This window comes from Rhincodon typus, chromosome 17 (genome assembly GCF_021869965.1).
Source record: "Rhincodon typus isolate 14 chromosome 17, sRhiTyp1.1, whole genome shotgun sequence".
NCBI classification, from domain to species: Eukaryota; Metazoa; Chordata; class Chondrichthyes; order Orectolobiformes; family Rhincodontidae; genus Rhincodon; species Rhincodon typus.
In genome coordinates, this window is record NC_063348.1 from 16,238,522 (window position 1) to 16,265,323 (window position 26,802).

A 26,802-nucleotide genomic window follows, 5' to 3' on the forward strand; every position below is an offset into this window, starting at 1 on the left:
TAAGGTTGTAATAATGGGGGTTGTTAATTTTAAGAACATTGATTGGGGCTGCCGTAGCGCTAAAGGTTTGGATGCTGAAGAATTTGTCAAATGTGTTCAAGATAATTTTCTTTATCAATATGTGGATGCTCCTACTAGAGAAGGAGCAAAACTAGACCTTCATTTGAGCAATAAGGCAGGGCAGGTGACTGAAGTAAAAGTGAGGGAACACTTTGGGTCTAGCAATCATAACTATTAATTTCAAAATAGTTATGGAAAAGGATAAGGCTTCCATAGAAGTTAAAGTTTATAATTGGAGTAAGGCAAATTTTAATGGTATGAGACAAGAAATTTCAAAAGTTGATTGGAGAAGACTGTTCTCAGGTAAAAGGATGTCTGACAAGTGGGAGGCTTTCAAGAGTGTGATGATGAGAGTTCAAAGGCATTTTGTTCCTGTTAGAGTGAAGGGTAAGGCTGGTAAGATGAAGGAACAATGAATGAATAAAGATATTGAGGTTCTAGTCAGCAATAAAAGAGAATCTTATTTTAGATATAGACAACTTGGTCCAATTGAATCTTTTAATCAATATAAGAGTGTAGGGGCTTTCTTAAGAGAGAAATCAGGAAGGCAAAGAGGGGATATGAGATGGCATTGGCAGATAAAGTTAAGGATAATCCAAAGAGATTCTACAAATATATTAAAAGCAAGAGAGTAATCAGAGAGAGGGTAGAGCCTCTTAAAGATCAAGGAGGTTGTTTTTGTGTTAAACCCTAGGTGATGGGAGAGATACTAAATGAATATTTCGCATCAGTTTTTACAGTGGAGAAAGAAATGGAGTCTGGAGAACGCAGAGAAATAAACATTGATGTTTTAAAAACAGTTCACATTATAGAAGAGGAAGTTTGGGGGATCTTAGAGAATATAAAGGTAGATAAATGTCCGGGACCTGATATAATCTGTCACAGAACATCGTAGGAAGTAAGGGAGAAAATTACGAGACCCCTTGCAGAAATATTTGCATCATCTATAATTACGGGTGAGGTGCCTGATGTCTGGAGGGTGGCTAATGTTGTACCTTTCTTTAACGAAGATTGTAAGGAGAAACTGGGGAGCTAAAGACCCTGAGTCTGACTTCGGTTATGGGTAAATTGTTGGAGGTGATTATAAAGGATAGGATTTATGGACATGTAGAGAGGCAAAAATCGATTAGGGATAGTCAGCATGGTTTTGTGCGAGGAAAATCATGTCTCATAAACTTAATTGAGTTTTTTGAGGATGCTACCAAAAAGATTGATGATGACGGTATAGTAGGTGTTGTTTATTAGGATTTTAGTAAAGCCTTTGACATGTTTCTGCATGGTTGACTAATTAGTAAAGTTAGGTCACATGGGATTCAGGATGAGCTTGCCAATTGGATACATAATTGTCTTAATGGCAGGAGACAGAGAGTAATGATGGAGGGTTGCTTTTCGGACTGGAGTCCTGTGACCAGTGGTGCTCCACAGGGATTGGTTCTGGGTCCTCGTTTGTTTGTCATTTACACAAATCATTTGGATGAGAATATAGAAGGCCTGGTTAGTAAGTTTGCGGATGACACCAAAACTGGTGGCACAGTAGACAGTGAAGAAGGTTTTGAAAGATTACTGAAGGATCTTGATCAAATGGGTCAATGGGCTAAAAAATGGCAGATGGAGTTCAATCTGGATAAATTACAGGTATTTATTTTGGTACAACAAACAAGGCGGGGGCTTATACAATTAATGATAGGGCCTTGGGTACTGTGGTAGAACAGAGGGACCTATGGGAATAGGTACATAATTCTTTAAAATTTGCATCACTTATAGACAGGGTGGTTAAAAAGGTATCCGGCACGTTTGCCTTAATTGCTCAATCCTTTTGAGTATAGGAGTTGGGAAGTCATGTTGAAGTTGTACAGGATTGGTGATGCCCCTTCTGGAATACTGTGTCCAGTCTGGTCACCCAATTATAGGAAGGATATTATCACGCTGGAAGTGGTTCAGGAGAGATTTTCCAGGATGTTGCTGGGTATGGAAGGTTTAAGTTATGAAGAAAGGCTTGATAGGCTGGGACTTTTTTCACTGGAGCATAGGAGTTTGAGAGGTGACCTGAAACAAGTTTTTAAAATAATGAGAGGTATAGATGGAGTTAATGGTACTGTCGTTGTGTTTTCCCTAGGATGAAGGATTGCAAGACTAGGGGACACATTTTTGAGGTGAGAGGAGAAAGATTTAAAAAAGACGTAAGAGGCAAATTTTTTACACAGAGTGATTCGTGTGTGGAATCAACTTCCTGAGGAAGTAGTGGATGCGGGTACAATTACAATGTTTAAAAGACATTTGGATAATTACATGAATAGAAAAGGTTTGGAGGGATATGGGCCAGGAGCAGGCAGGTGGAACTAGTTTAGTTTCGGATTATGTTCGGCATGGACTGATTGGACGGAAGGATCTGTTTCTGTGCTATATGACTCCATGACTCTATATCACGTGGAGTGAATTTAATCGGCTGAAGACTGGTATCTGGGGACAACTGGAGGAGGCCAAAATGGATTGCACTCAGCACTTCTGGCTGAAGATTGCTGCGAGCGCTTCAGCCTTTCATCTTGCACAACTGGGCTCTTCCATTATTGATTATCTTTCTTATTCAGTAAGGGATGCGGGCATCGCTGGCTAGGCAGCATTTATTGCCCATCTGTAATTGCCCAGAGGGCAATTAAGAGTCAATCACATTGCTGTGGGTCTGGAGTCACATGTAGGCCAGACCAGGTAAGGATGGCAGTTTCCTTCCCTAAAGGACATTAGCGAATCAGATGGGTTTTTCCCCTGACAATCAGCAATGGATTTATAATCATCATTAGACTCTTAATTCCAGCTATTTATTGAATTCAAATTCAACCATCTGCCATGGCGGGATTCGAACCCAGGTCCCCAGAACATTATCTGGGTCATTGGATTAAGAGTCCACGGATAATACCACGAGGACGTCGCCTCCCTGGGGATATTTGTGAAGCCTCTTCCCCAATGAGTTGTTTAATTTTCCACCACTATTCACAGCTGGATGTGGCAAGACGGCAGAGCTTAGACCTGATCCGTTGGTTGTGGGATCGCTTAGCTCTGTCTATCGCTTGTTGCTTATGCCGTGTGGCACGCAAGCTGTCCTCTTTGGTAGCGTAACCAGGCTGACACTTCATTTTTAGGTATGCCCGATACTGCTCCTGGCATGCCCTCCTGCACTCTCCATTGAACCAGGGTTGATCCCCTGACTTTGTGTGAATGCTTGAGTGGGGGATATGGTGGGCCGTGTGGTTGCACAGTGTAGTAGGGTACAATTCTGCTGCTGGCCAATAGTGGATGCCTGGTCTTGAGTTGCTAGATCTGTTTGAAATCTGTCCCATTTAGCACAGTGATAGTGCCACACAGCATGGTGGAGCGTATTCTCAGTGTGAAGGCAGGACTTCATCTCCAGAAGGACTGTGAATTGGTCACTTTTACTGATACTGTTATGGACACTTACATCTGCAGCCAGCAGATTGGAAAGGATGAGGTCAAGTATGTTTTTCCCTCTTGTTGGTTCCTTTACCACCTGCTGCAGACCCAGTCTAGCAGCTATGTCCTTTAAGACCCAACCAGCTCGATCAGTGTTGCTGTGAGCTACTATTGGTGGTGGACATTGAAATTCCCCAACCAGAATACATTTTGCGCCCTTGCCACCCTCAGTGCTTCCTCCGAGTGTTGTTCAACATAGAGTAGTACCAATTCATTAGCAGAGGGAGGGCAGTACATGGTAACCAACAGGAGGTTTCCTTGCCCATCTTTAACCTGAAGCCGTAAGACTTCATGGGGTCTGGATTCAATGTTGTGGACTCCCAGCACACCTCCCTCCTGACTTTTTACTGCTGTGCCACTGCTTCTGCTGGGTCTGTCCAGCTGGTGGGACAGAACATATCCAGGGATGGTGATAGTGGTGTCTGGGACATTGTAAGTGAGATACAATTCCTTGAGTATGATTATGTCAGGCTGTTGCTTAACTAGTTTGTGATACAGCTCTCTTAATTTTCGTACTAACCCCCAGATGTTAACAAGGAGGACTTTGCAGGGTCAACAAAGCCTTGTCTTTTCCAGTGCCCAGGTCGATGCCATATGTACCATCCGGTTTAATTTCTTTGAGACTTTGTAGCGATTGATACAACTGAGTGGCTTGCTAGGATATTTCGGAGGGCAATTGAGAGTCGACCACATTGCTGTGGGTCTGGAGTCACATGTAGGCCAGTCCAGGTGAGGATGGCAGTTTTCCTTCCTTAAAGGACATTGGTGAACCAGATGTGTTTTTCTGACAATCAACAGTGGTTTCATGGTCATCGGTAGATTCTTAATTCCAGATATATTTTTTCATTGAATTTAAGTGCCATCATCTGCCATGGTGGGATTCAAACCTGGGACCCCAGAACATTACCTGAGTTTGTGGATTAATAGTCTAGTGATAATAACCACGAGGCCATCGCCTACTTTTCTGACAATTGTGGATTCCTACAATTGTCTGGAGGTTCTGCCAATCTCTTAGATGGCCATCAAAGTAGGATAGATCAAGCTGGGTCTCAAAGAGACCCAGCATTGGGTCGGGACAGGTATGTTGAATGTGCAATGCAAGGGAGGCCCAGGTACAGGCTGCAGTATGTTAACCTGAAGATTTCCAAAGTTTCAAAGCTTTAATCTATTGGCTGACAATGAGTAAAGGTTAATTACTGGTGCAACCTCTGCAATTGCCAGCATTCCTGGCTTGCTGTTTTCCTGGGCCACAATGTTTTTCAAGACATTTACTTGCCACTTTAATTGCTTTGTTTTGTGTTTGCTTATTCTGTGCCCATTCTGCAGGTATCGTGATTACAGAACTGTTGGTGACTATCAGTACAGTGTCCAGTTTTGGCATATTTTTGCTGCACGTTTGGCCTTCCTGGTTTTATTTCAGGTAAACAGACTTTTGTCTCCGTATAATTACAAAATATTACAAATTCTGGATTGTATGGTATTTATTCATATGCTGTTTATTACACAGTGTGATGAAAGGTGTATATAATATTTATTGCTTTTGGAATTTGGATAGTTTTATAAAGAGATGTATGTGAATGTCTTAGTGCTGTGAAGGTCTTTTTTGTTGAAAAAACATCATTCTGAAATCTACCCTAAATAACTTAAATGTACCAGTATCAAGAACACCTGTGACTGCAAGCAAGGCCTTGGGAAAACCCTGGAGTGTGAGTGTGAATGGAATAAGATGTTTATGCTTTTGGATTGATGACAAGCGACTTAAACACATTAAACCATTAGTTTTGTTTTGACTTCAGATTTAAAAACTTAGCATTTAGGTGAAAAGAATCAAGAGTTGAGTTCAGAAGCAAGCTTTTAAGTTTTTCTCCTAGCAGGTTTTAGTTTGATGGAAACCAGTCACTTTGACAGCTGTGTTTTTAGCTTGTGAAGATTCCAAGCCAGGAGTTTTAGAGATAGGCATCTTCAGGTTGTTATACTTGAAAAGCTTAGGCCATCAGAACTGTGAAACGTTTATGTCTTCAGACTCCGAAAGGAATCATAAAATTGCATTTACAGTTCAAGAAAGAACAACCGGAAGGAGTCAGTTAAGTCAAAATTTAATGAGTTGAAATAGGAGTATGATTTCTCTGTTGTATCAAGAAACAAGTTGAAACTTTGTTATAATATTTGTGTTAAGATCTTTCTAATTTTTATACTTGGACTTATTGTTTTCCTTCTTTTGTGTAATAAAGTTATGTCCTGTTGCTAAAGAACTTCTGCAACCACATGCAAATATTTCTTGGTGATGAGCCACCATATAAACCAACTAAATAAAGAACAAAAGTAAGATCCACCAAGCCAAATTTCACACGGGGATCGGACTTGACCAGAGGTACCATCAGCTGGGATCAAAACGAGGGGTCTTTTGTAGTATTGGAATAAATTTAATTTAGAAGGGATCCATGTCCATGTCACGGACATTGGACATAAAACAGGAGTGGCGTGGTGAGATTTATTGCGTGGATTGGACTTGCAAACAGCTGTGAATGTTGCTAAGATTTTTCTGAGAATGGAAGACACGAGTGGGTTATTTGAAGACAGTGACTGAGGGATTTAGCAAGTAAGTTGAAGATAGAAAGAAAAACAGTATCTCATAAGGATGAGATGTTTTAAGTAATTACCCGTCATTTAGAATTAAAAGGAGGGAAACCTTACATTGAGATGGCAGCTATAATTAACTGAGGCTCAGTTAAAAACAAAAAGATAATTTGAGCTTAAGGAAAAAGAGAAAAAGTGAAAATTCTTGAATAGGAAAGAAAAGAGTAATGGCAAGGGGGGACAAAGAGAGAAAAAGATAAATGCAAATAAAGCTTGCATTGGTAAGAAAGTGAAAAGGATAACAGAACAACGGAAAGGGAGATGGAATTAAAAAAGCTTGATCTACAAAGAGGTAGGGAGCTCGGACAACATGACTTAGCTAGAGAAAAGCGAGAGTAAAGATAGAAAGCAGAGGTAGTAACTAAGAGGATAATTATTATTCCAGTGGGGAATTTGATTTAACTAGAAACTTGTGCTTAAATTTACAGAAGATGGAGTTGAAAGATATTTCACCTCATTTTAAAAAGTAGCTGGGAAAATAAAGTGTTTTGACAGGTACTGCTATAACTGAAGAACTGTGTGCAGACTAAGAAACTGTTAGGCATTAAGTATGCTTTTTTAATGAGCTTGTCCCCGAAACATATCAATTAAAATTCAGTACTGTAGCAAATAAACATAATCAGATATTCATAGATTTTGCAAGAGAAAGCAAAATCCTGCAGGATAAGTGGTTTCAAATGCTAAAGTTATAATTTTTTTCAAGAATGTAAGAGGTTATGGACTAAATCAGAAATACTATGCTTGTAAACCTTAAAGCTTATTTAAATAAACAACAGGTATAAAAGATCTGAGAAATAGGCATTTTTGCAGATGCCCATCCTATCTCCTCACATGGCCTAGTGGTATTATCACTGGATGATTAATCCAGAGACCCAGGTAACATTCTGGGGACCTGCGTTTGAATCTTGCCACAGCAGATAGTAGAATTTGAATTCAATAAGAACCTGGAATTAGGAGTCAAATAATGACCATGAATCCATTGCCAGTTGACGGAAAAACCCATCTGGTTCACTAATGTCCTTTAGGGAAGGAAACTGCCATCCTTACCAGGTCTGGCCTACATGCAACTCCAGAACCACAGCAATGTGGTTGACTTTCAACTGCCCACTAGGCAATTGGGATGGGCAATATATGCTGGCCTAGCCAGTAATGCCCTCATCCTGTGAATGAATTCTAAACAAACTCAGGCAGTTAAATGTGAGGAGATGGTCATACGGGATTCCTCAAGGAAATTGGAAGAATAGAAAATCTGGGGATAGAAAACGTGCTAATTTTAGGAAGCAAACAGAAGGACACCTATATAAGAAAGGGGAAAGGCTAGATCTTAAAAGTAATGCAGTAATAGGAATGTGTAAGAAATCTTCACAAAAATGTGCATCAGGTAAATGGGTATTGAACCATGAGCAGCAGTTCAGGTAAAGTATGTTCCCTACGAACTTATTAGGAAAAAAGAGATGACTCAAAAAAGTCAAGGAAATCCTACCTTGCAGCTTTTTGGAGGTTTTGAAAATTTTATTTCATAAGTAGAGGTATTTCAGTATGCTTCTAATCGAGGAGAGAAATCAATAAAGATACTAAGAGACACTGGAGCAAGTCAATCATTGGTGCTGGCTGATGATGTAGTTTGCCTTCCTGAGGGATTAACAAATGAAAAACCATTAATTGGAGGGATACATGGAGACTACAAATTGGTCCCATTGTACAGTGTTGGATTGACGATTGACCCAGTGTGAGGACTAAGATTTATTACCTTTGTGAATTTTAAATTTGTGGACTGAAATGAGATAAAAACTAGTGTTTTGAAGGAATGTCTTCATGTTTTAGAAAGCAAGTCATAGACAGTCATAGCAAACATCGTGTTTGTATGAACAGCAAGTTAAGCGGTTACAGATGAATTGGAGCAGAGAGATTCTGTGTATAGCTGTAGTTGAGTGTCAACAGAAGTTCGTTGGTCCATGGACCAGTGACCAGTTATTGATGACAAAGGCCTTTTGCCTGCCAACAACTATGTGATTGCTTGTCACATAACTGGACAAGACTACTGAATTGGTTTTCCAGTTTTTCCCTTTGATCCGTGTCTTTTTTTTTCCCTGTCTTTAACTCTGTATGTGTTTGTGTGTGTGTATACATGTGTTTATAAGCTGGGGTTTATAAGGGAATTAAAGTTTAATTAGTAATGTTATATGTTAATAGTTTATAATTGTTTACCTGTAGCTGCAGTATAATTACTGTGATAAATAGAAATTCTTGCTAAGTACAGAAACCTGGTCCATGTTTTCTATCAACCTAGGTTTGAAAGTCAAGTAAATTGGGAAATTTTGTATACATATCTCAAAATCTTTAACTTTTGTGACAGATCTGGGAATGGCAGGAATTGTTTTCCAGCACATTATCCCTGTAAATCATGACATCTAGTAAACGGAGAAGTTGCAGTTGGAGTTCTGAAACAAATTCTGATAGGAATCGACTTTTATTTAGAGGAATGACCTGGCTGATTCAAAAACATTGCCCTCACTCAGGATGGTGGAATAACCAGTAAAATTCAAAGAAACTGGGATGTTGCAGGATAAACATCCTCGATTGTTTCCTAATAGTGCTATGATTAGATCTTAGGCCCATACAATTAGACAGGAACAGAAGGAGTCTATGAAAGAAAGGTTACTTGGAAATTCAGTTATTGGATACAATTTTCAAAATATAAATAGAAGGGATGAGGGAAAAGAGAATGAGGTTGACACGTTTAGCCCATCGTTACCAGAAATGCAATGAAGGATTCTGAAATAGCCTAATCAGAAATTTAATCAGAAGCAATATCTGAGTGTGACTCATTGAAAGACATGCACTAATAAGGAAATGGAAACCACTTTAGACAGCAATCAATGAGGAATAGGCAGTAGTCCATTAGGTGGCAGCCCATCTGTGTATGACATTAAAATTTAACTTTTGGCTCGGAAGATTCTAATAGCAGGTCTTTTCGGTTTTAAGCAGACTCAAGCTAAAATATTATCACTTTTTTACTGACCAGGATTATATAAAGATGTGGTTAGAATTCACCTGACATGGCATTACGACAACTGAGACAAATATCATTGCTTTGCACGAGCTAAATATATTTTGAGAGTTTGATTATTGGATATTATAAAATTATTGAAGTGGGATAGATTGCTGTACAAGTGCTGTATCAAACAACTGATTCATTTCTGTTTCAGAATGTTGTTATTTGCATCAAGTACTTTGTAGCTTGGTTTGTGCCTGACACACCAGTTTCAGTGAGAAACAACTACCTAAAGAAAACGTTTATGCGACTACAGAAGGAACTGAAGTGAGTTTGTGTTATGCTGATCTTAAACACCTATGAACCCAAGTACACATATAAATGACTGTACTGGTATATCTAAGTTCTTTATAGCATGTAATTTAACTGTGTGCACATATCTACATGTGATACCAGAGTTGATGCAATGTAAACAATTGACTGAACCAACAGGGTTGGTATGTGTTAGTATGATAGAAGATAATAATGATGTACATGCAGTACAATATGACTGAGGGGTAATCGCAGTTTTTGGTGCATTGTAACATTGGTCTTGGTGTTATATCTTCCCCACTACCCTTCACGGATCAGCATGATTTGCCATTGTGAATGATTAATGTAATGTTACAGCGTGAATAAAATAAAAATACTGCAAATAGTTCAAAGTAATGCACAGTAAAACACCTGAGCAGATGATTTTTGCTGTTGGCTTCATTCTGCTGTCTACAAGTCACAAAGTATTTTGAGCACCAACTATAAAATCTGAATTCCACTCAGTAGAACCACTTTACTTCAAAGATCTTGAACTGCTACCATCACATTTGTGGTTGTCTTTATCCTTAAGTGACACTTAGTAAGGATGATATAAACACCTGTACATTATTAGAAAAATACTGTATAAGAAACAACAGTGGAAAGGGACAAATAACGGTAACCTAAAAGCTGCATGAACTGACTATTATAGTTTGTATAATACAGTTTAAGCAGGACCTTTGTATTTGTGCCCTATTTCTAGGCTGTGCCAACAAGGGCTAAATTTCCTCTTAGGATCCACTCTGTTCATTCTTCTCAGGATGGCATATATTTCAAAAAGATTGACCCTCATTCTTGAAACCTAGTATAGGTTCAAATCTATCGAACCTTTCATATGATGGTAACTGTCTCGCTACACAAATGACAAGCAATGAGTATCTCCAATAATAGAGAATCTAACCATCACCCCTTAACATTCAGTGACATTATCAACAATGAAAAATCCACTGTCACCATCCTAGGGATACCATTGACAAGAAATTTAACTGGACTAAGCCATATAAATAAGGATCTACAAGAATAGGTCAAGTGCTAGAAATCCTGCAGGGACTAACTCACCTCCTTACTCCCCATAGCCCGTCTACCATCTACATAGAACAAGTCAGAAGTGTGATAATACTCCCCATTTGTCTGGATGAGTATAGCTCTAACTACATTCGAGAAGCCTGAGTGCAAAGCAGTCCTCCTGATTGGCACCACATCCAAAAAAGCATTAACTCCCTCCACCACTGATGCTTAGTAGCAGCAGTGTGTACGATCTACAAGATGTACTTCAAAAATTCACCACAGTCCTTGGACAGCATCCTCTAAACCCACTACCATCTAAAAGGACAAGGGCAGGAGATACATGAGAATGCCAACAGCTGCAAGTTCATTCGCATCCTGAAATGGAAATATACCACTGTTCCTTCAGTGTAGCAGGATCAAAATCTTCAATTCACTCTCTAACAACATTGTCTACCTACAGGAAATGTACTACAGCAGTTCAAGCCAACAGCAAAAATCATCTGCTCAGGGCTTTTGGTGTGCATTACTTTGAACTATTTGCAGTATTTTTATTTTATTCACGCTGTAACATTATATTAATCATTCATAATGGCAAATCATGCTGACCCGTGAAGGGTAGTGGAGAAGATATAATACCAGGACCAACTCACTATGTCGAGCAGCTCAGGTTAAAATGTAGAAGCAGGTGTAGGGCATTCAGCCTGCTCTGCCATTCTATATGATCATGGCTAATCATCCAACTCAGTATCTCGTTCCCACTTCCTCCCTATCCCTTTGATCCCTTTAGCTCTAAAAAACTAGACCTAAAGAGCTCACCATACTTTGGTTCAAGAAATTTCTCCTCACCTCAGTCCTAAATAAAATTTTACCATTTGTCATGGGGGGGATTCAAATCCATGTTCCCTGATGTTAACCTGGGGCTCTGTCTTAATAGTCCAGTAACATTACCATTATATCACCTCCTCCCTGATAGGCAATAAATGCTGGCCCAGCCAGAAATTCTCACATGCCATAAATGAATATATATGAAAAAGTCCATTCAGTCAGGGAAGGTGTAAGTAGTGGCTCATGCAGTAGTAGTTTATGTAATGACAACCTCAGGGGACACTGGAGTTTGGTCAGTGTAACCACATTCTTGACATGATGATTGTACTCTGTAACTAAAATGTAACTGGCATTTATTTGAAAATTTTAAAGGGCTCATCATAAAAAATGCAAATTGTCTAAAATGTTTTTTTTCAGGATGTCAACAGAAATACCTGGTTACTCAAATACTAATGAATGGAAAAATCGATCAACAGATGTTTGAAGCTTTAGAAATATTCTGCCACTGAGATGTTTTGGTTGACTGAGAACTGCCTTGATAATATGTTACTAAATATATTACTTGGATTATGGCAGTTATTTGAAGAGAAGATGTTTGAAGGAACAGAAAATCACTGATTATTCAACGAATTTTGCACTTAAAGGATGTTTATATTTTCATTGAAATTGAACTGCTGCTAAAAAGCAAGAGATTTTTAAACATTTCATGCAAATCAATCTAATCATTTGTTATATTGCTTCTTGGTCATGTTTATTGACAAAATGTGTCCCAGATTGATATTAGCAATATCTCAGAAGGGCAGACTTTGATGCTCCAATTTCCAATTTAATTATTCACGAACGACAATCCTAGGTGATTGTATTGTATTGGAATATTTTAAAAATGTATCTGGATGCTTTGCGTCAAACTGGAAATTCTTAATGTCTTCCGTCCCTAACCAGGAGAATCTCATAACAATGAGCTTCATAGTTTGGATGATTCTTTTTTTCCTTTGGGATATAAACCTCTAGGGGATCTATGTCAAGTAAATCAAACAGAAGGTTACTTTTTCCACTCAACCTAGGAGTGAAGCTGACTTTATTTTTGGAAAAGTACTTTCAAAGAGGTCTTTCCCATTCATGTTCTATCCAAAAGTATATGTATGATATATAATTTTTTTTATTTGCAAGCAAATAGTTGGGTTCATTTTCCCCAGATGGTAGGCAAGATTAGACAATCTTGTATTTTAAAGTTATTTTATTTTCATTCACAGTCTTGACCAAATGTCAAATTGGAAATTCAGATGTGTTGATGCTGATTGGAATTCAATAGAAAAAAAGCTCTGGTTATTAATTGGACCAATGTTCCTTCTATGTTGCTTCCATCTCTGGAAGCCAGTGCCACGTATGGACCTCAGAGGTCCCCGCAGTAAAAAAAAATACATGGAACCATTGAATGGGATTCCATTAAAATATAGGACTTTACGTTTAACAACTGTGAATATATATATTGGTCACCACACTGGAGGAGAAAAAGGTTAGATGAACACTTTATAGAGTCTTGGCTTGTAAAAGCAACAAAATTACACTGAAATTTTATAAAAGATTTGTTCAACTTCACTTGGAACACTGTATCTAATTCAGGGTATGGCATTTTAGGAAGGAAGGATATGAAGCCATTAGAGATGGTGCTGAAAAGACTTGCAAGAATAGTTCCAGCAATGAGGAACTTCAGTTACATGGATACATGGGGTTGTTTTCCTTAGAGATGAGAAAATTGAGAGGTGATTTGAGAGGGATATTTAAAATCATGAGGAATCTGAACAGAGTAGATATTGAGAAACTGTTCCTAGGTGAATGGTTAAAAGGCAGAGGCTACTAATCTAAGATGAGTGGCAAAAAATACCATGGAGATGCAAGGAAAACATTTTTATGTAGTGCATGATTAGAATCTGGAATGCACTGCTTAAGGGTGTGGTGGAACCATATCTATATGTGACTTCCAAAAAGAGAATTGGATAATTATGTGAAAGAGAACAAATTTCCAGGGCTATAAGGTAAAGCTGAAGGAGTGAGACTAGCAAGTTGCTCTTGCAGAGTTGGCACTGATATGATGGCAAAATGACTTCCTTCTCAGCAACAACCATTTCATGGTACCTTTAATATTCATTGCTGAGATACGAAACCATTGATCAGATTTGCAACATTGAAATAGGAGTAAATACAGAAAGATGAACAGTGTGGGAGGAAGAAGGATGTCTTGATATGTGTTTTAATAGATGAAGATGGAAGGAGGCTCATGTTTGACATAAATGTCTTAGGACTGTGGCCTGTTCTTTTCCTGTAAAATTCAGTAATAATTTCAGATTGCTTGCTGGGTTTTGAGGAGGAAAAAAGACGATCAGAGAGGAAAACAAAACAGAGAGGACATGCTACACTGACCTTAAGCATTAAATGTATCACATAAAATGGAACTATGATAAATGAAGTTGAGTTTTTAAAGATCAAGTGTGATCGAATTGAACAGTTAAATAATCTTGAGGGGCTGAACAACTCAGTACTGTTCTTATATTCAATGTTGTGAATCTTCCTCCCAACTATATTTTGATTATCTTGTGCAGTCTTCTCTGAATCATGAATTCAGATGTGGGATGCTCAATGATTTGTACAATGCAAAGTACTATTTGTGACTCATTCAATACTGAAGCAGTCCATATCCATATGTAGTAAGACCTTGACAATATCCAGTCTTGGGTTGGTAAGTGGCAAATAACATTCATATTGTACAACTGCCAGGTAATGACCATCTCCAAAAACAAAATGTCTAAACATCCCCAAATAGTGTTACCATTGCTAAATCCCCAATTCTAAAAAGCCAACGGGGTTACTGTTGACCAGAAACTGAACTGTACCAGTTGTATTAATAGTGTAATCATAAGGGAAAGTCATAGATTAGGAATTCTGAGATGGGTAGCTCACTTTCTGACTCCCAGAGCCTCTCCACTATCTACAGAGCATGAGTCAGGATTGTCGTGGAATGCTGTCCACCTGCCAAGGTGGATGCAGCTCCCACAACACTCGAGATGCGCAAAACTACACAGAACAAAGCAGCTGGACTGGTATCCATCTATCATGTTCAGCATTCTCTTCCTCTACCACTGATGTGCATTGGAAGAAGTGTGCACCAACCTACAAGATGGCATTGCAGCAACTTAGCAAGATGCTTTCAACAAACTTTCCAAACCAAGTAGGATAAAGGTGACTGATACATGGAAATATCACAACCTGCACGTTCCCCTTCAAGCCATGTAGCATCCTGATTTGGGGCTGTATTGCCATTCTTCAACTGTACCTGGATTGAAATCCTGGAACTTCCTCCCTAACAGCACTGCAGATATGCCTTCAGGACCTGAACTGCAGCAGTTCGAGAACATGGGTCTCTACCGTCTTTTCAAAGGCAATTATAGATGAGTAATAAATACTGGCCTCTTCAGCAATGCCTACATCACTTGAAGAAATAAATGAAAAAAAAATCTTAAATCTCAACCATGCTACACTGCTTGCCGGTATGCAACAGGGGTGGGGGTGGGGGGTGAAGGGAAGAATTATTTTCCAACACCTCATTGGTGGCAGATACCTATCATGTATTCATAGTAGAAAATCAAGCACAATTTCTTTGACTGTTAATTGCATCTGAACTTTTCAGGATGCACTGTTGCTGTACAAGGTTTCCCATTGGATGTATAAACTTGAAAAATACCCTCAGAATGTCGCCTTCAACTTCTGGCAAAGACTTTAAACTCTATTGTACACTTGCTGAGTTTTTTAAAAAAATGCAGACAGTTATAATTGATGCTTAAGATACTTGTATAATAAAAATGACATTGCAACTTCACATTTGCTTCAGGTTCTCAGTATTTTCCTTTACCCTGATATCACCCTTCCCAGGGTCGTGATATTGTTTAGTCCTGACATATGCTTCAAGTCCCACATCTTACAATATGCTGAAATTGCCTACTTACATCTCCAGACTCATTCATATTTGTCTTGCCATACATAAACAACTACACTGACATCCTTCGTGGTCTCCTCCTGAAATTCAATCTACACACAGTGTACCTTGTTGAATATCTAGAAAATTGTATCTAGCTCTGGTCACACTATGTTACGAAGGATGTGAAGATCCGTGAGAGGATGCAGTTGAGCTTTACCAGAAAGGTTTCAGGAATGAGGAATTTTAATGAAAATAGTAGGTTGGAAAAGCTGGTGTTATCCTTTCTGGAGCAAAATGAGATTCAGAGGAGATTTGATAGAGGTATACAATATTATAACAGGTTTAGATATGGTACACAAAGAAAAAAACTGTTCCCATTAGCTGATGGTACAAAGGCAAGATGGTAAGGTTTTGGACAGGGAGAGTGGATGAAGGACTTTTTTTATGCAGCAAGTAAAAGTGGAACTCACTGCCTATAAGGGTGTTCAAAGTGAAGCAGATTATTGATTTAAAAAGGAAATTGGATGGACACTTCAGTGAAATAAACTTGTAGGGGGTATTGGGAAAGAATGGAGGAATGGCACTGATAGATTGCAGTACAGTGAGCCAGTATGGACAACTCCTGCACAGTGAATGTAGTAAACTCTGTCACATTATGTCGGAGGTGAGTTTACCTTTTCTTGGGTAAAGAAACAAAACTGTATAGTTCCCCATGTGTGGTCCTACGTAACTGCAATAAAACTTTACTCTTGCACAACAACCGATTTGCAATAAAAGTTAACATATCATTTGATCTCCTAAGTACCAGATGTACCTGCATGCTAATTTTCTGTGATTCAACTACAATGTCATCTATGTCGCTCTGAATACCAACATTTCCCAATTTCTTATCTTTAAAGTCCCTTCTTTTAGATTATGAAATACGATCTCTATAAATATGACTTTTTGTGAATCTCACTTACACTATTCATGCTGCATTGTGACTATAGATCACATTTGGAAAACGTTTCTTAGACTCTTCTTCCACCTTGCTAGTCCATTTTATTTTCATAAGTATGTCCTTAAAACTTACCTTTTCTATAATGCATATATTTATTACGCCTATATTTGCTACTTTTGTTCAGCTTGAGTTTCTCCTATGTGGAGTCCCTTAAATGTTGTACTATTTTCTAAAACTCTGTTCTTGGGATGCTTTTTTAGAAAAGCAGTGTTTTGGTTGTCCATCCCTACTTGTCCTTGAATTAATTGAGTTGCTAGGCCATTTCAGAGGCAGTTAAGGATCAACTAACATTACTTCGGGTCTGTAGGCCAGATCGTCTAAGAATGGCAGATTGACTTCCCTAAAGGACACCAGTAAACCAGATTGGATTTTATGACTATCTGGCAGTTTCTCAATACTGTCATATTACTACAGATTTATTAATTAATTTAAATTTCCCAGCTGGCTGAAACATGTTCAAACTGAGTATATTTAAGACGGAGATAGATAGGTTCTTGATTATCAAGAGGTTCAAGGGTTGTGGAAAGAAAGGGGGAGAGTGGGGTTAAGGAATTTATCAGCCATGATTGAATGGTGGAGCAGACTCGATGGGCCGAATGGCCTAATTTCTGCTCCTATGTCTTATGGTCTTATAATGACAAGTTGATTAGATGCGTGAAATAAAATGCTTATAAATAGTTACTACATCAGCTGGAAACTTTTGCATTAAGTAGTATTTCACATACCCTGATAATCATCTTATTTAAGCACTGCCTAGCTTGGAATACTGCAGCACATCCAATTGTCCTATAATAGGAACATGATTACAATAGCTGAATTATAGCCCTCTGAGCAACTGAAAGGGAATGATAGGCATGCTTCTAAGTACTAAGCCTGGTCAAAATGTTCCAGGTACAGAAGGAAGTACTTGTTTCAAACGGTGCGGTGGTTGACTTTCAGATACTTTGGTTGAACAGGAGTGATTGCTGATGGAATGAATTGTCAAACAGGGAAATATGGTGCAAGTAAGTCAAACTGTTTGCACATTGCTTACATAATGTTCAAAACATAACATGAAAAGTAGATGTAGAGATTGGAACCAGGTGGAACTCATCGACTACGAAGTTCTTGATTGGCGTCGTTAACCTGGGCCAAGCAAGAAAGCCTTGGCTGACCAATACAACCAGGAGATTAAAATCTCCTCAGCTGATGACTGACTCTGAGCTGGCTGGCCACAGCCAGTGTACTATGCACTAGTAAATAAAGGGTGACTTGGCTACAGGAACCAGCCTTTGTGCAGTTATTTCAGTGGGGATAAGAGAAAACAGGACGTGCCTGAAGAACATTTGCTTGCTGCATTCATCTGGGAGTTGGGGTAAGCATTTATGGCATCATGCCTTTACTTGGGAAGCTTGACTCATTTGATCCTGCTTCTGAAGACTGGGGCCAGTATGTGGAAAGAATATGCAATATTTTTTCCAGGCAAATTACATTGGGGCATGTGAAAAGCAATGAGTTATCTTTCTGACTGTGTGTGGACCCACAGCATTTTCAGTTATGACGGGCTTAACTTTCCTGGAGGCACCAGGCACTAACACCTTCCAAGAGTCGACGGAGCTGGTTAAGGAATAATATGACCCCAAACCTCCTCTAATTCTGAGACGCTATTGGTTTTATTCGGCAGTTTAGAGAACTGGGGGGAATTTACATTGGGATTTTTGATTAGGTTACAATGACTGGCAGAGGCATGTGATTTTTGATCAACCCTGAATGAGATGCTGAGAGACCATTTGGTATGTGGGATTAATGACGTCACCATGCAGAAGCGCCTACTAGTTGAAGCTCAACTGGACTTCAAACAGGCACTGCAGCTGGTCTTGTCATTAGAAAATGGGGCAAGTGGAGCATGGGAACTACAGGACATCCCAGTTTAAGTGGACTCCCTTACCTCTTCAACTGAGTTTGGGAAACACCACTTGAGTGTGGGCAATTGCAGAGCCTCACGGAGGGCATGTCCTGAGCAGAGGGATCCTAGGCCAGCCCACAATAAAACAAAGCTGAGTCTTGGCCAAGTGGCTAAATAGTTCTTCAGGATCTGGGCCGGCAAGCCAATGTAGTTGCTGCCGATATGCGGACTCGAAGCAGCAAAGGAGTCCTACAAGGTCTGCTTGAGTACGAAAACTGTAGGCCAGTTCCCAGGAGAGTGCACACCCTGGGAAGTCCCTCTACATGTGGATTGGAACAGTTAAATTGCTTAGTGACATCCAAATTCGAGGCCAGGCGCCAACTCTCCAACACCTCCTCCTACTGCCCCCTTGATCATGACCCCACCCCCGACCACCAAACCATCATCTCCCAAACAATCCACAACCTCATCACCTCAGGTGACCTTCCACCCACAGCCTCCAACCTCATCATTCCCCAAATCCGCACTGCCCGCTTCTATCTCCTTCCCAAAATCCACAAACCTGACTGCCCAGGTCGACCCATTGTCTCCGCCTGCTCCTGCCCCACCGAACTTATCTCCACCTATCTCGACTCCATTTTCTCCCCCTTGGTCCAGGAACTCCCTACCTATGTCCGTGACACCACCCACACCCTCCACCTCCTCCAGAACTTCCAATTCCCCAGTCCGGAACACCACATCTTTACCATGGACGTCCAGTCCCTATACACCTGCATTCCCCATACAGATGGCCTAAAGGCCCTCCGCTTCTTCCTGTCCCGCAGGCCCGACCTGACCCCCTCCACTGACACCCTCATCCGCTTAGCCGAACTCGTCCTCACCCTCAACAACTTTTCTTTCAATTCCTCCCACTTCCTACAGACAAAAGGGGTGGCCATGGGTACCCGGATGGACCCAAGCTATGCCTGCCTCTTTGTAGGTTACGTGGAACAATCCCTCTTACCTACACTGGCCCTAAACCCCACCTCTTCCTCCATTACATTGATGACTGTATCGGCGCTGCCTCGTGCTCCCACGAGGAGCTCAAACAGTTCATCCACTTCACCAACATCTTCCACCCCAATCTTAAGTTCACCTGGACCATCTCTAATACCTCTCTCTCCTTCCTGGACCTCTCTGTCTCCATCTCTGGCAACCACCTAGAAACCGATATCCATTTCAAGCCCACCAATTCCCACAGGTACCTAGAATACACCTCCTCCCACCCACCTTCCTGCAAAAATGCCATCCCCTATTCCCAATTCCTTCGCCTCCGCAGCATCTGCTCCCAGGATGAGGCATTCCACTCCCGTACATCTCAAATGTCCTTGTTTTTCAAGGACTGCAACTTCCCCCGCTCAGTGGTCGAGAACGCCCTCGACTGTATCTCCCGCATTTCCTGCAACTCATCCCTCTCACCCCCTCCCTGCAATAACAACCAAAACAGAATCCCCCTCGTCCTCACGTACCACCCCACCAACCTCCGGATCCAACACATCATCCTCCGACACTTCCGCCATCTGCAATCCAACCCCACCACCAAAGACATTTTTCTCTCCCCACCCTTATCTGCTTTCCGGAGGGACCACTCTCTCCGGGACTCCCTTGTCCGCTCCACACTCCCCTCCAGCCCCACCACACCCGGCACTTTTCCCTGCAACCGCAGGAAGTGCTACACCTGCCCCTACACCTCCCCTCTCACCCCCATCCCAGGCCCCAAGAAGACTTTCCACATCAAGCAGATGTTCACCTGCACATCTACTAATGTGGTATACTGTATCCGCTGTTCTTGTTGTGGCCTCCTCTACATCGGGGAAACCAAGCGGAGGCTTGGGGACCGCTTTGCAGAACACCTACGCTCGGTTCGCACTAAACAACTGCACCTCCCAGTCGCGAACCATTTCAACTCCCCCTCCCATTCCTCAGACGACATGTCCATCCTGGGCCTCCTGCAGTGCCACAACGATGCTACCCGAAGGTTGCAGGAACAGCAACTCCTATTCCGCTTGGGAACCCTGCAGCCTAATGGTATCAATGTGCACTTCACAAGCTTCAAAATCTCCCCTCCCCCTACCGCATCCCAAAACCAGCCCAGCTCATCCCCGCCTCCCTAACCTGTCCTTCCTCCCACCTATCCCCTCCTCCCACCTCAAGCCCCACCCCCATCTCCTACCTACTAACCTCATCCCGCCCCCTTGACCTGTCCGTCCTCCCTGGACTAACCTATCTCCTCCTTACCTCCCCACCCACACTCACCTTTACTGGCTCCATGCCCGCCTCTTTGACCTGTTTGTCTCCTCTCCACCTATCTTCTCCTCTATCCATCTTCTATCCGCCTCCCCCTCTCTCCCTATTTATTTCAGAACCCCCTTCCCCTCCCCCATTTCTGAAGAAGGGTCTAGGCCCGAAACGTCAGCCTTCCTGCTCTTCTGATGCTGCTTGGCCTGCTGTGTTCATCCAGCTCTACACCTTGTTATCTTGATTCAAATTAATGTTTGGTTAAATGGTCACCCAGTTCCCATGGAAGTCGATACTTGGGCAGCTGTATCTGTGGTTGCAAAATCTGTCTCTAACAAGATTTGCTCAGGACTCCAATGTTTAGGTTTGTGCAAGACCTCAGCCAGACTGAGAACATACACAGAGGAACCATTGCAAATTCAGGGTACAACTTCGGTTTTGGTCTCCGATGAGAAGCAGTTGGTGCAGTTAATACTGATGGTAGTAAAAGGCTCGGGGCCAAGTCTATTGTGGTGGAATCGGTTGAGAAAGATTCACCTAATTTGGCTCAACATTTTTAGTTTGGAAAATGACTGCGTCAATGAAGTCCTAGTGAAATACCCAGGAAGTTTTAAGATCTTGGGACTATCAAAAGGGCCAAAGCCACTTTACATGTTGACTAGGATGCAATTCCGAAATTGTGCAAGGCCTGTTTGGTGTCATTTGCCTTGTGGGCAAAAGTTGAGGCAGAAATCAGGAGGCTGGAGCGTGAACGAGTCATCAAATCAGTGTAGTTTGCAGAGTGGGCAGCAATCGGTCATACCGATTGTTAAGCCTGATGGCTCAGTTCACCTTTGTGGGGATTTTAGGCAAGTGGCAAACTGCTTCTTGCAGCTGGATAAATACCCAATCCCTTGCATAGAGGACTTGTACGCAAAGTTGGCGGGAGAGGCCACGGTTTACGAAGCTGGGCATGAGCCACGCCTAACTGCAATTGTGGTTGGATGAGGAGTCCCAGAAGTACGCTGCAATTAATTCCCATAAGGGTTCATATCAATATAAAATACTGCTATTTGGTGTATCATCAACCTGCACTCTTTTCCAGCGGACCATGGAGAACATTTTACAAGGGCTACTCTAGATTGCCATTTATCTGGATGACATACTAATAACCGGGAAGATCAATAAAGAGCACTTGGAGAACTTGGACATAGTTCTTAAATGTTTCTTCCAAGTCAGCATACGCCTTAGAAGGGAAAAATGTGTGTTCCAGGCACCCCAAGTGACCTACTTGGGTTACTGAGTCAACAAAACAGGGTTATACGTCAGCTCCCATGTCTGTACCGGAGATTAGGTCTTTCCTTTGGTTAGTGAATTATTATGGAAAATTCATACGTAACCTGGCCTCCATCTTGGCACCCTTAAACCTGCTATTGAAAAAGGGTCAGCCTTGGAAATGGTCGCAAAGCCAAGAAGCAGGCATTAGGGAAGTGAAAAAGCAGCTATCAGAACAGGGTCCTCATGTTCTGAGGAAGGGTCACCAGATCCGAAACATTAACTCTGTTTTTTCCTTCACAAATGCTGCCAGACCTGCTGAGCTTTTCCAGCAACTTTGTTTTTGTTCCTGATTTACAGCATCCGCAGTTCTTTCGGTTTTCCTTTAAATTTTTCCACTCTGACCTGAAACCCAGTTTTTGACATTTCCAACCTGGCAAAAAGACTCTGATTATCCATGCCTCTCAATTTTATATTCTTCTATCAGGTCGTCACTCAGCCTCCAACACTCTAATGAAAACAATCCAAGTTTGTCTAACCTCTCCTTATGGCTAATACACATATCTAGCTTATATAGGAAGATGGCGGACAGTAAGACGGCCCAGCCAAAGCTCCATGCTCCATCCGTTCTTTTTCTTTTCATCTCTTTTTTCCTCCTTTTCTACATTTTTTTTCAACTTCTGACTTGGACTTACTGAGAGGGGAATGGAGGAGCTGGTGAACCCTGGAGGCGAATCCAGGAGTGGAGGCCACGGGGAATCGAGTCCCGAAGTGGAGGTCAGTGCAGGGAATTGAGTCCTGGAGTGGAGGTCAGTGCAGGGAATCGCGTCCCTGAGCAGAGGCTGGTGCTGAGATTCGAGTCTCGGAGAAAACTTACCTTGGAGCAGCTGAGTGCCGGTACAGAGCGGGCTAGAGCCTTGGAGCGGAGCAGGGACAGTTGTTAGACTGGGTCTGGTGCGGGTGTTCAGACCACGTGTGGAGGCCCCTGCGCTGAGCCACAGCAATCTAATGTTTATTTGTAATTTGCTTATCTGACTGTAATGTCTATCCTTTAAACTATGTCATATTTCCAACTTACACTATGAATCACTGTAAAGTAATGCAACTATTTTTCTTTTTTATTTCTCTGTTCGTATCTAAGCTTTGTACCTAGGTAATTTGTTCCTAAGCTGGTGCCATAACAGGCAACATTGTAAAACATTTCACTGTACTCCTGTATTTCTGTACTTGAGTACAAATGACAATAAAAGATATTCTATATTCTACATTCTATTCTATATTTTACACTCCAATCCAGGCAACATCCTGGTAAACCTCTTTTGCACCCTCTCCAAAACCCCCACGTCCTTTCTATCCTGTGGCAACCAGAATTGCACACAATATTTCAAACGTAGCCTAACTAAAATCCTACACAGCTGTAACATGACTTGCCAACTGTTATACTCAATGCCCCGACCAATGGAGATGATGTGGGGGTGCCAGTGGAGGCGGACAAAATCAGAAATCACACAACACCGGGTTACAATACAACAGGTTTATTTAAAATCACAAGTTTTCGGAGCACTGCTCCTTCATCAGGTGAAGTGGAGGGATGCACACAGACACAGAATTTATATGCAGAGAAATAATGGTAAGATAATTCCAGATAATTAAGAGTGCCAAAAGATAAGTATAAACTGTGTGAGTAGAGTGTTGACATGCTGAACAACAAGTCTTTACAGGTGATCAAAATGTCAAATGGTGTGAGTAAAGTGTCAACAGCTGAATAGTAAGTGAAGGAATGACCTATGATTCGATTAATAAAGGCAGAGAGATAATTTTAAAAATAATCAAAAGTAGGTTGGTGCTATAGACAAACCAAATAGCTGCTAAAACATGATAGGTATAAGAGTCGCATAACCAAAGTAACAAGTAATACAAAACTGTACAAACTAAGGTAGAGAGATAATAACAAGTTATCGAGGTGGTGGTGTCCAAACGGAACAGTAAGGAAGATTTTACACAGAACAGTATGGTGGATTACGTGTAGTGCGACATGAACCCAAGATCATGGTTGAGGGCATCCTCATTGGTACGGAACTTGGCTATCAGTTTCTGCATTGTTGCATATCTCGAAAGCCGCCTTGAAGGATGTTTTCTCAAAGATCGGAGGCTGGATGTCCTTGACCGCTGAAGAGTTCCCCAAATGGGAGGGAACATTCCTGCCTGGCGATTGTTGTGTGATGTCCATTCATTCATTGTTCTAGTGTCAACATGGTCTCCCTGATATACCATGCCTTGGGGCATCCTTTCCTGCAGCATATGAGGTAGATGACGTTGGCTGAGTCACATGAGTACATACTATATACGTGGTGGGTGGTGTTTCCACGTGTGATGGTAGGATCTATGTCGATGATCTGTAGAGGTTGCTGTGGCAGAGTTATGTGGTCACTGTTCTCCTGAAAGCTAGGTAGTTTGCAGCGAATGATGGTTTGTTTGAGGTTAGGCAGCTGTTTGAAGGCAAGAAGTGGAGGCATAGGGATGGCCTTCGTGAAATGTCAAATGCTTTAGTAAAGCCCATGTAGACAACATGCACTATCCTCACCTTCGTAACTTCCTCAAAACAAAACAATCAAGCTTGTGAGACAAGATCTCCCCCGCATTACCCATGCTGTCCATCCCTATTCTTCTCCAAAAGGAAGTAAATCCTGTCCCTAAGAATATTCTCCAATAATTTCCTTATCACTGCTAAAAGCCTAACCGGCCTACAATTTCCTGCATTATCCCTGTTACCCTTCTTAAACAAAGGAACAACATTGGCTATTCTCCAATCTTTGGGACTTCATCTATAGCTAAAGAAGATACAAAGACTCTGTCAAGGCCCTAGCAATCTCCTCCCTTGCCTCCTTCAATATCCTAGGATAGATCCCATCAGGCTTGGGGACTTATCTACCATAATGTTTTTCAAGACACCCAACACGACCTCCTCCTTAATATCGTTCAAGAACTTACATGCTGGGCTTGCCTCATTTACACCAACAGGTACAAGGCTGATTGTGCCATTTGCAAGATTCAAATTGTGTATAAAAAGTCTCCAAAGCATCTGTACTGAGGCTAGGAATTATGTTAGTAATGGTATAGTATTACAACACAATAGTGCAGTAATTACATTAAGAATCCAAGAAAAATTAGAGATTATTTCTTGTCGTGTGTAAAATAGCTACTGCCCTAAGTGTTTTGTTACATATGATGACATCAGATGTCACATGAATATGGTAAGTCACAGTGTACAAAGATATTTATTCCATCCCCTTTTCATATAAAAAATGCATGCACTGTTACTCCGTATATATAATCCATAAAGAAAATGATCATACATGAACAAAGCACTGTTCATTCTTTTTCCTTTTCCACTTCCTTTTCTTCTACTAGCATATCACACACATAATGTTTAAAGTATTCTGGTCTTTTCATTTTTAGTCATTGTTGACTTTTCATCTGGCATCCATTGACTCCTGGGATACTGCAGAAAATTGTGACACCGCGGGTGTTTCTTCTGTGCTAACTGCTGTCTATGGAATTTGTTGGGGAATGGTTGAGCTCTGAGACTAATAGTCATTCAGTTCCTTGCTCAATTGGTGAAATCTGATCTGCCTTATTACCTGTGTGTTGTGAAGGAGAAACTTCTCCAGCTGAGTGTAAATTTGTTGTGACAGAAGATCTGGTCAACACTTTTTACGATGTAAGATCATGGTGACAACTTCACAGGTGGCAAGTTGTCAAGTGGACCTACTATTGTTGAATGTTTCTATTATGACTAGCTCACAACTATCAGTTCAGGCAACATTTTGGCAGCTTTATCAAAACAAAATTTAGTCTTCTGTGATTTCACTGAAACTTTGTCATTTACTCTTATTCTATTTCATGTCTGTCAATGCAGACTGAGCAGCTTTGGCAGGCAGTTAATTTTCTTCAGAAACTGAAATTGACTCCCTCTGCTCACATGATTTAGTGTCTTGGTGAGATCGAATAAGACAATATATATATTTGTCTCCTTTATTCATGACATTTCACATGCAGTTAACAGACCGAAAGGATTGAGTCAATTGTGTAATTTCTGTTCTGAAACCCTATAAGAATTTGGCATGGGTGCATTCAGCCAAAATCTGATGTTTGGCAGAGGTAAAACTGGCAAATACTCTTCCATGATATTCAGCCAGGTAATGAAAGTTGTTGTGATTGCTGTGACTGCTCTTGTTCTATTCTAAAGTCAAACATTATATCATGCAGATGCAGAAGCTGCATCGGGAGCTTTGCCAATGGCAAGCAAGCCAATAACTTTGCTAAGCTCCTTAACTTTGGATTTGATATCTAGCTCTCTATGGTGTTTGCAGTTTCTTCACTGGCTCTGTTTTCCCTGGAATATAAGTCAAGATAATATTCCATGCATTTATATGTAGATGGTGTAAAGACTGTATATATTTATTCTAGTGATATTTTACATCAATGCATGAAATGAGAAAGAACTGTTTAAAACCACTGTTTTGCAAGATTGCTGCATGTTTTGAAAAGCAAGTATTCCACACGCATGGCAAACATTGTTTAAATAGTTGCTTAAACAAGCAGAAATTGAAATCTAAATTGCAGATGAACTGGAGCTGAGGAGATTTATTCAGATGGAGATAGTAGGAACTGCCGATGCTGGAGAATCTGAGATAACAAGGTGTAGAGCTGGATGAACACAGCAGGCCAAGCAGCATCAGAGGAGCAGGAAAGCTGACGTTTTGGGTCTGGACCCTTCTTCAGAAATGGGGGAGGGGAAGGGGATTCTGAAATAAATAGAGAGAGAGGGGTAGGCGGATGGAAGACGGATAAAGGAGCAGATAGGTGGAGAGGAGACAGACAGGTCAAGGAGGCGGGGATGGAGCCAGTAAAGGTGAGTTTAGGTGGGGAGTTAGGGTGGGGTTTGGTCAGTCCAGGGAAGACGGACAGGTCAAGGAGGCGGGGATAAGGCTGGTAGGTAGGAGGTGGGGGTGGGTGTTGAGGTGGGAGGAGTGGATAGGTGGGAGAAA

The 26,802-nt window shown here is 41.1% G+C and overlaps 1 protein-coding gene across 1 annotated transcript in view; it reads left to right on the forward strand.

Moving 5' to 3' along the window:
• LOC109910660 (anoctamin-9) overlaps window positions 1–15,228 on the forward strand; it is a 145,068-nt gene extending 129,840 nt beyond the window's left edge. The window contains exons 23-25 of the mRNA XM_048607263.1: window positions 4,873–4,966; window positions 9,393–9,505; window positions 11,780–15,228. Of these exons, the coding sequence (XP_048463220.1) occupies window positions 4,873–4,966; window positions 9,393–9,505; window positions 11,780–11,846 (274 nt within the window). The 3' untranslated portion in view covers window positions 11,847–15,228. The remainder of the gene's footprint in view (window positions 1–4,872; window positions 4,967–9,392; window positions 9,506–11,779) is intronic.
• Window positions 15,229–26,802: the final 11,574 nt, after the last annotated feature.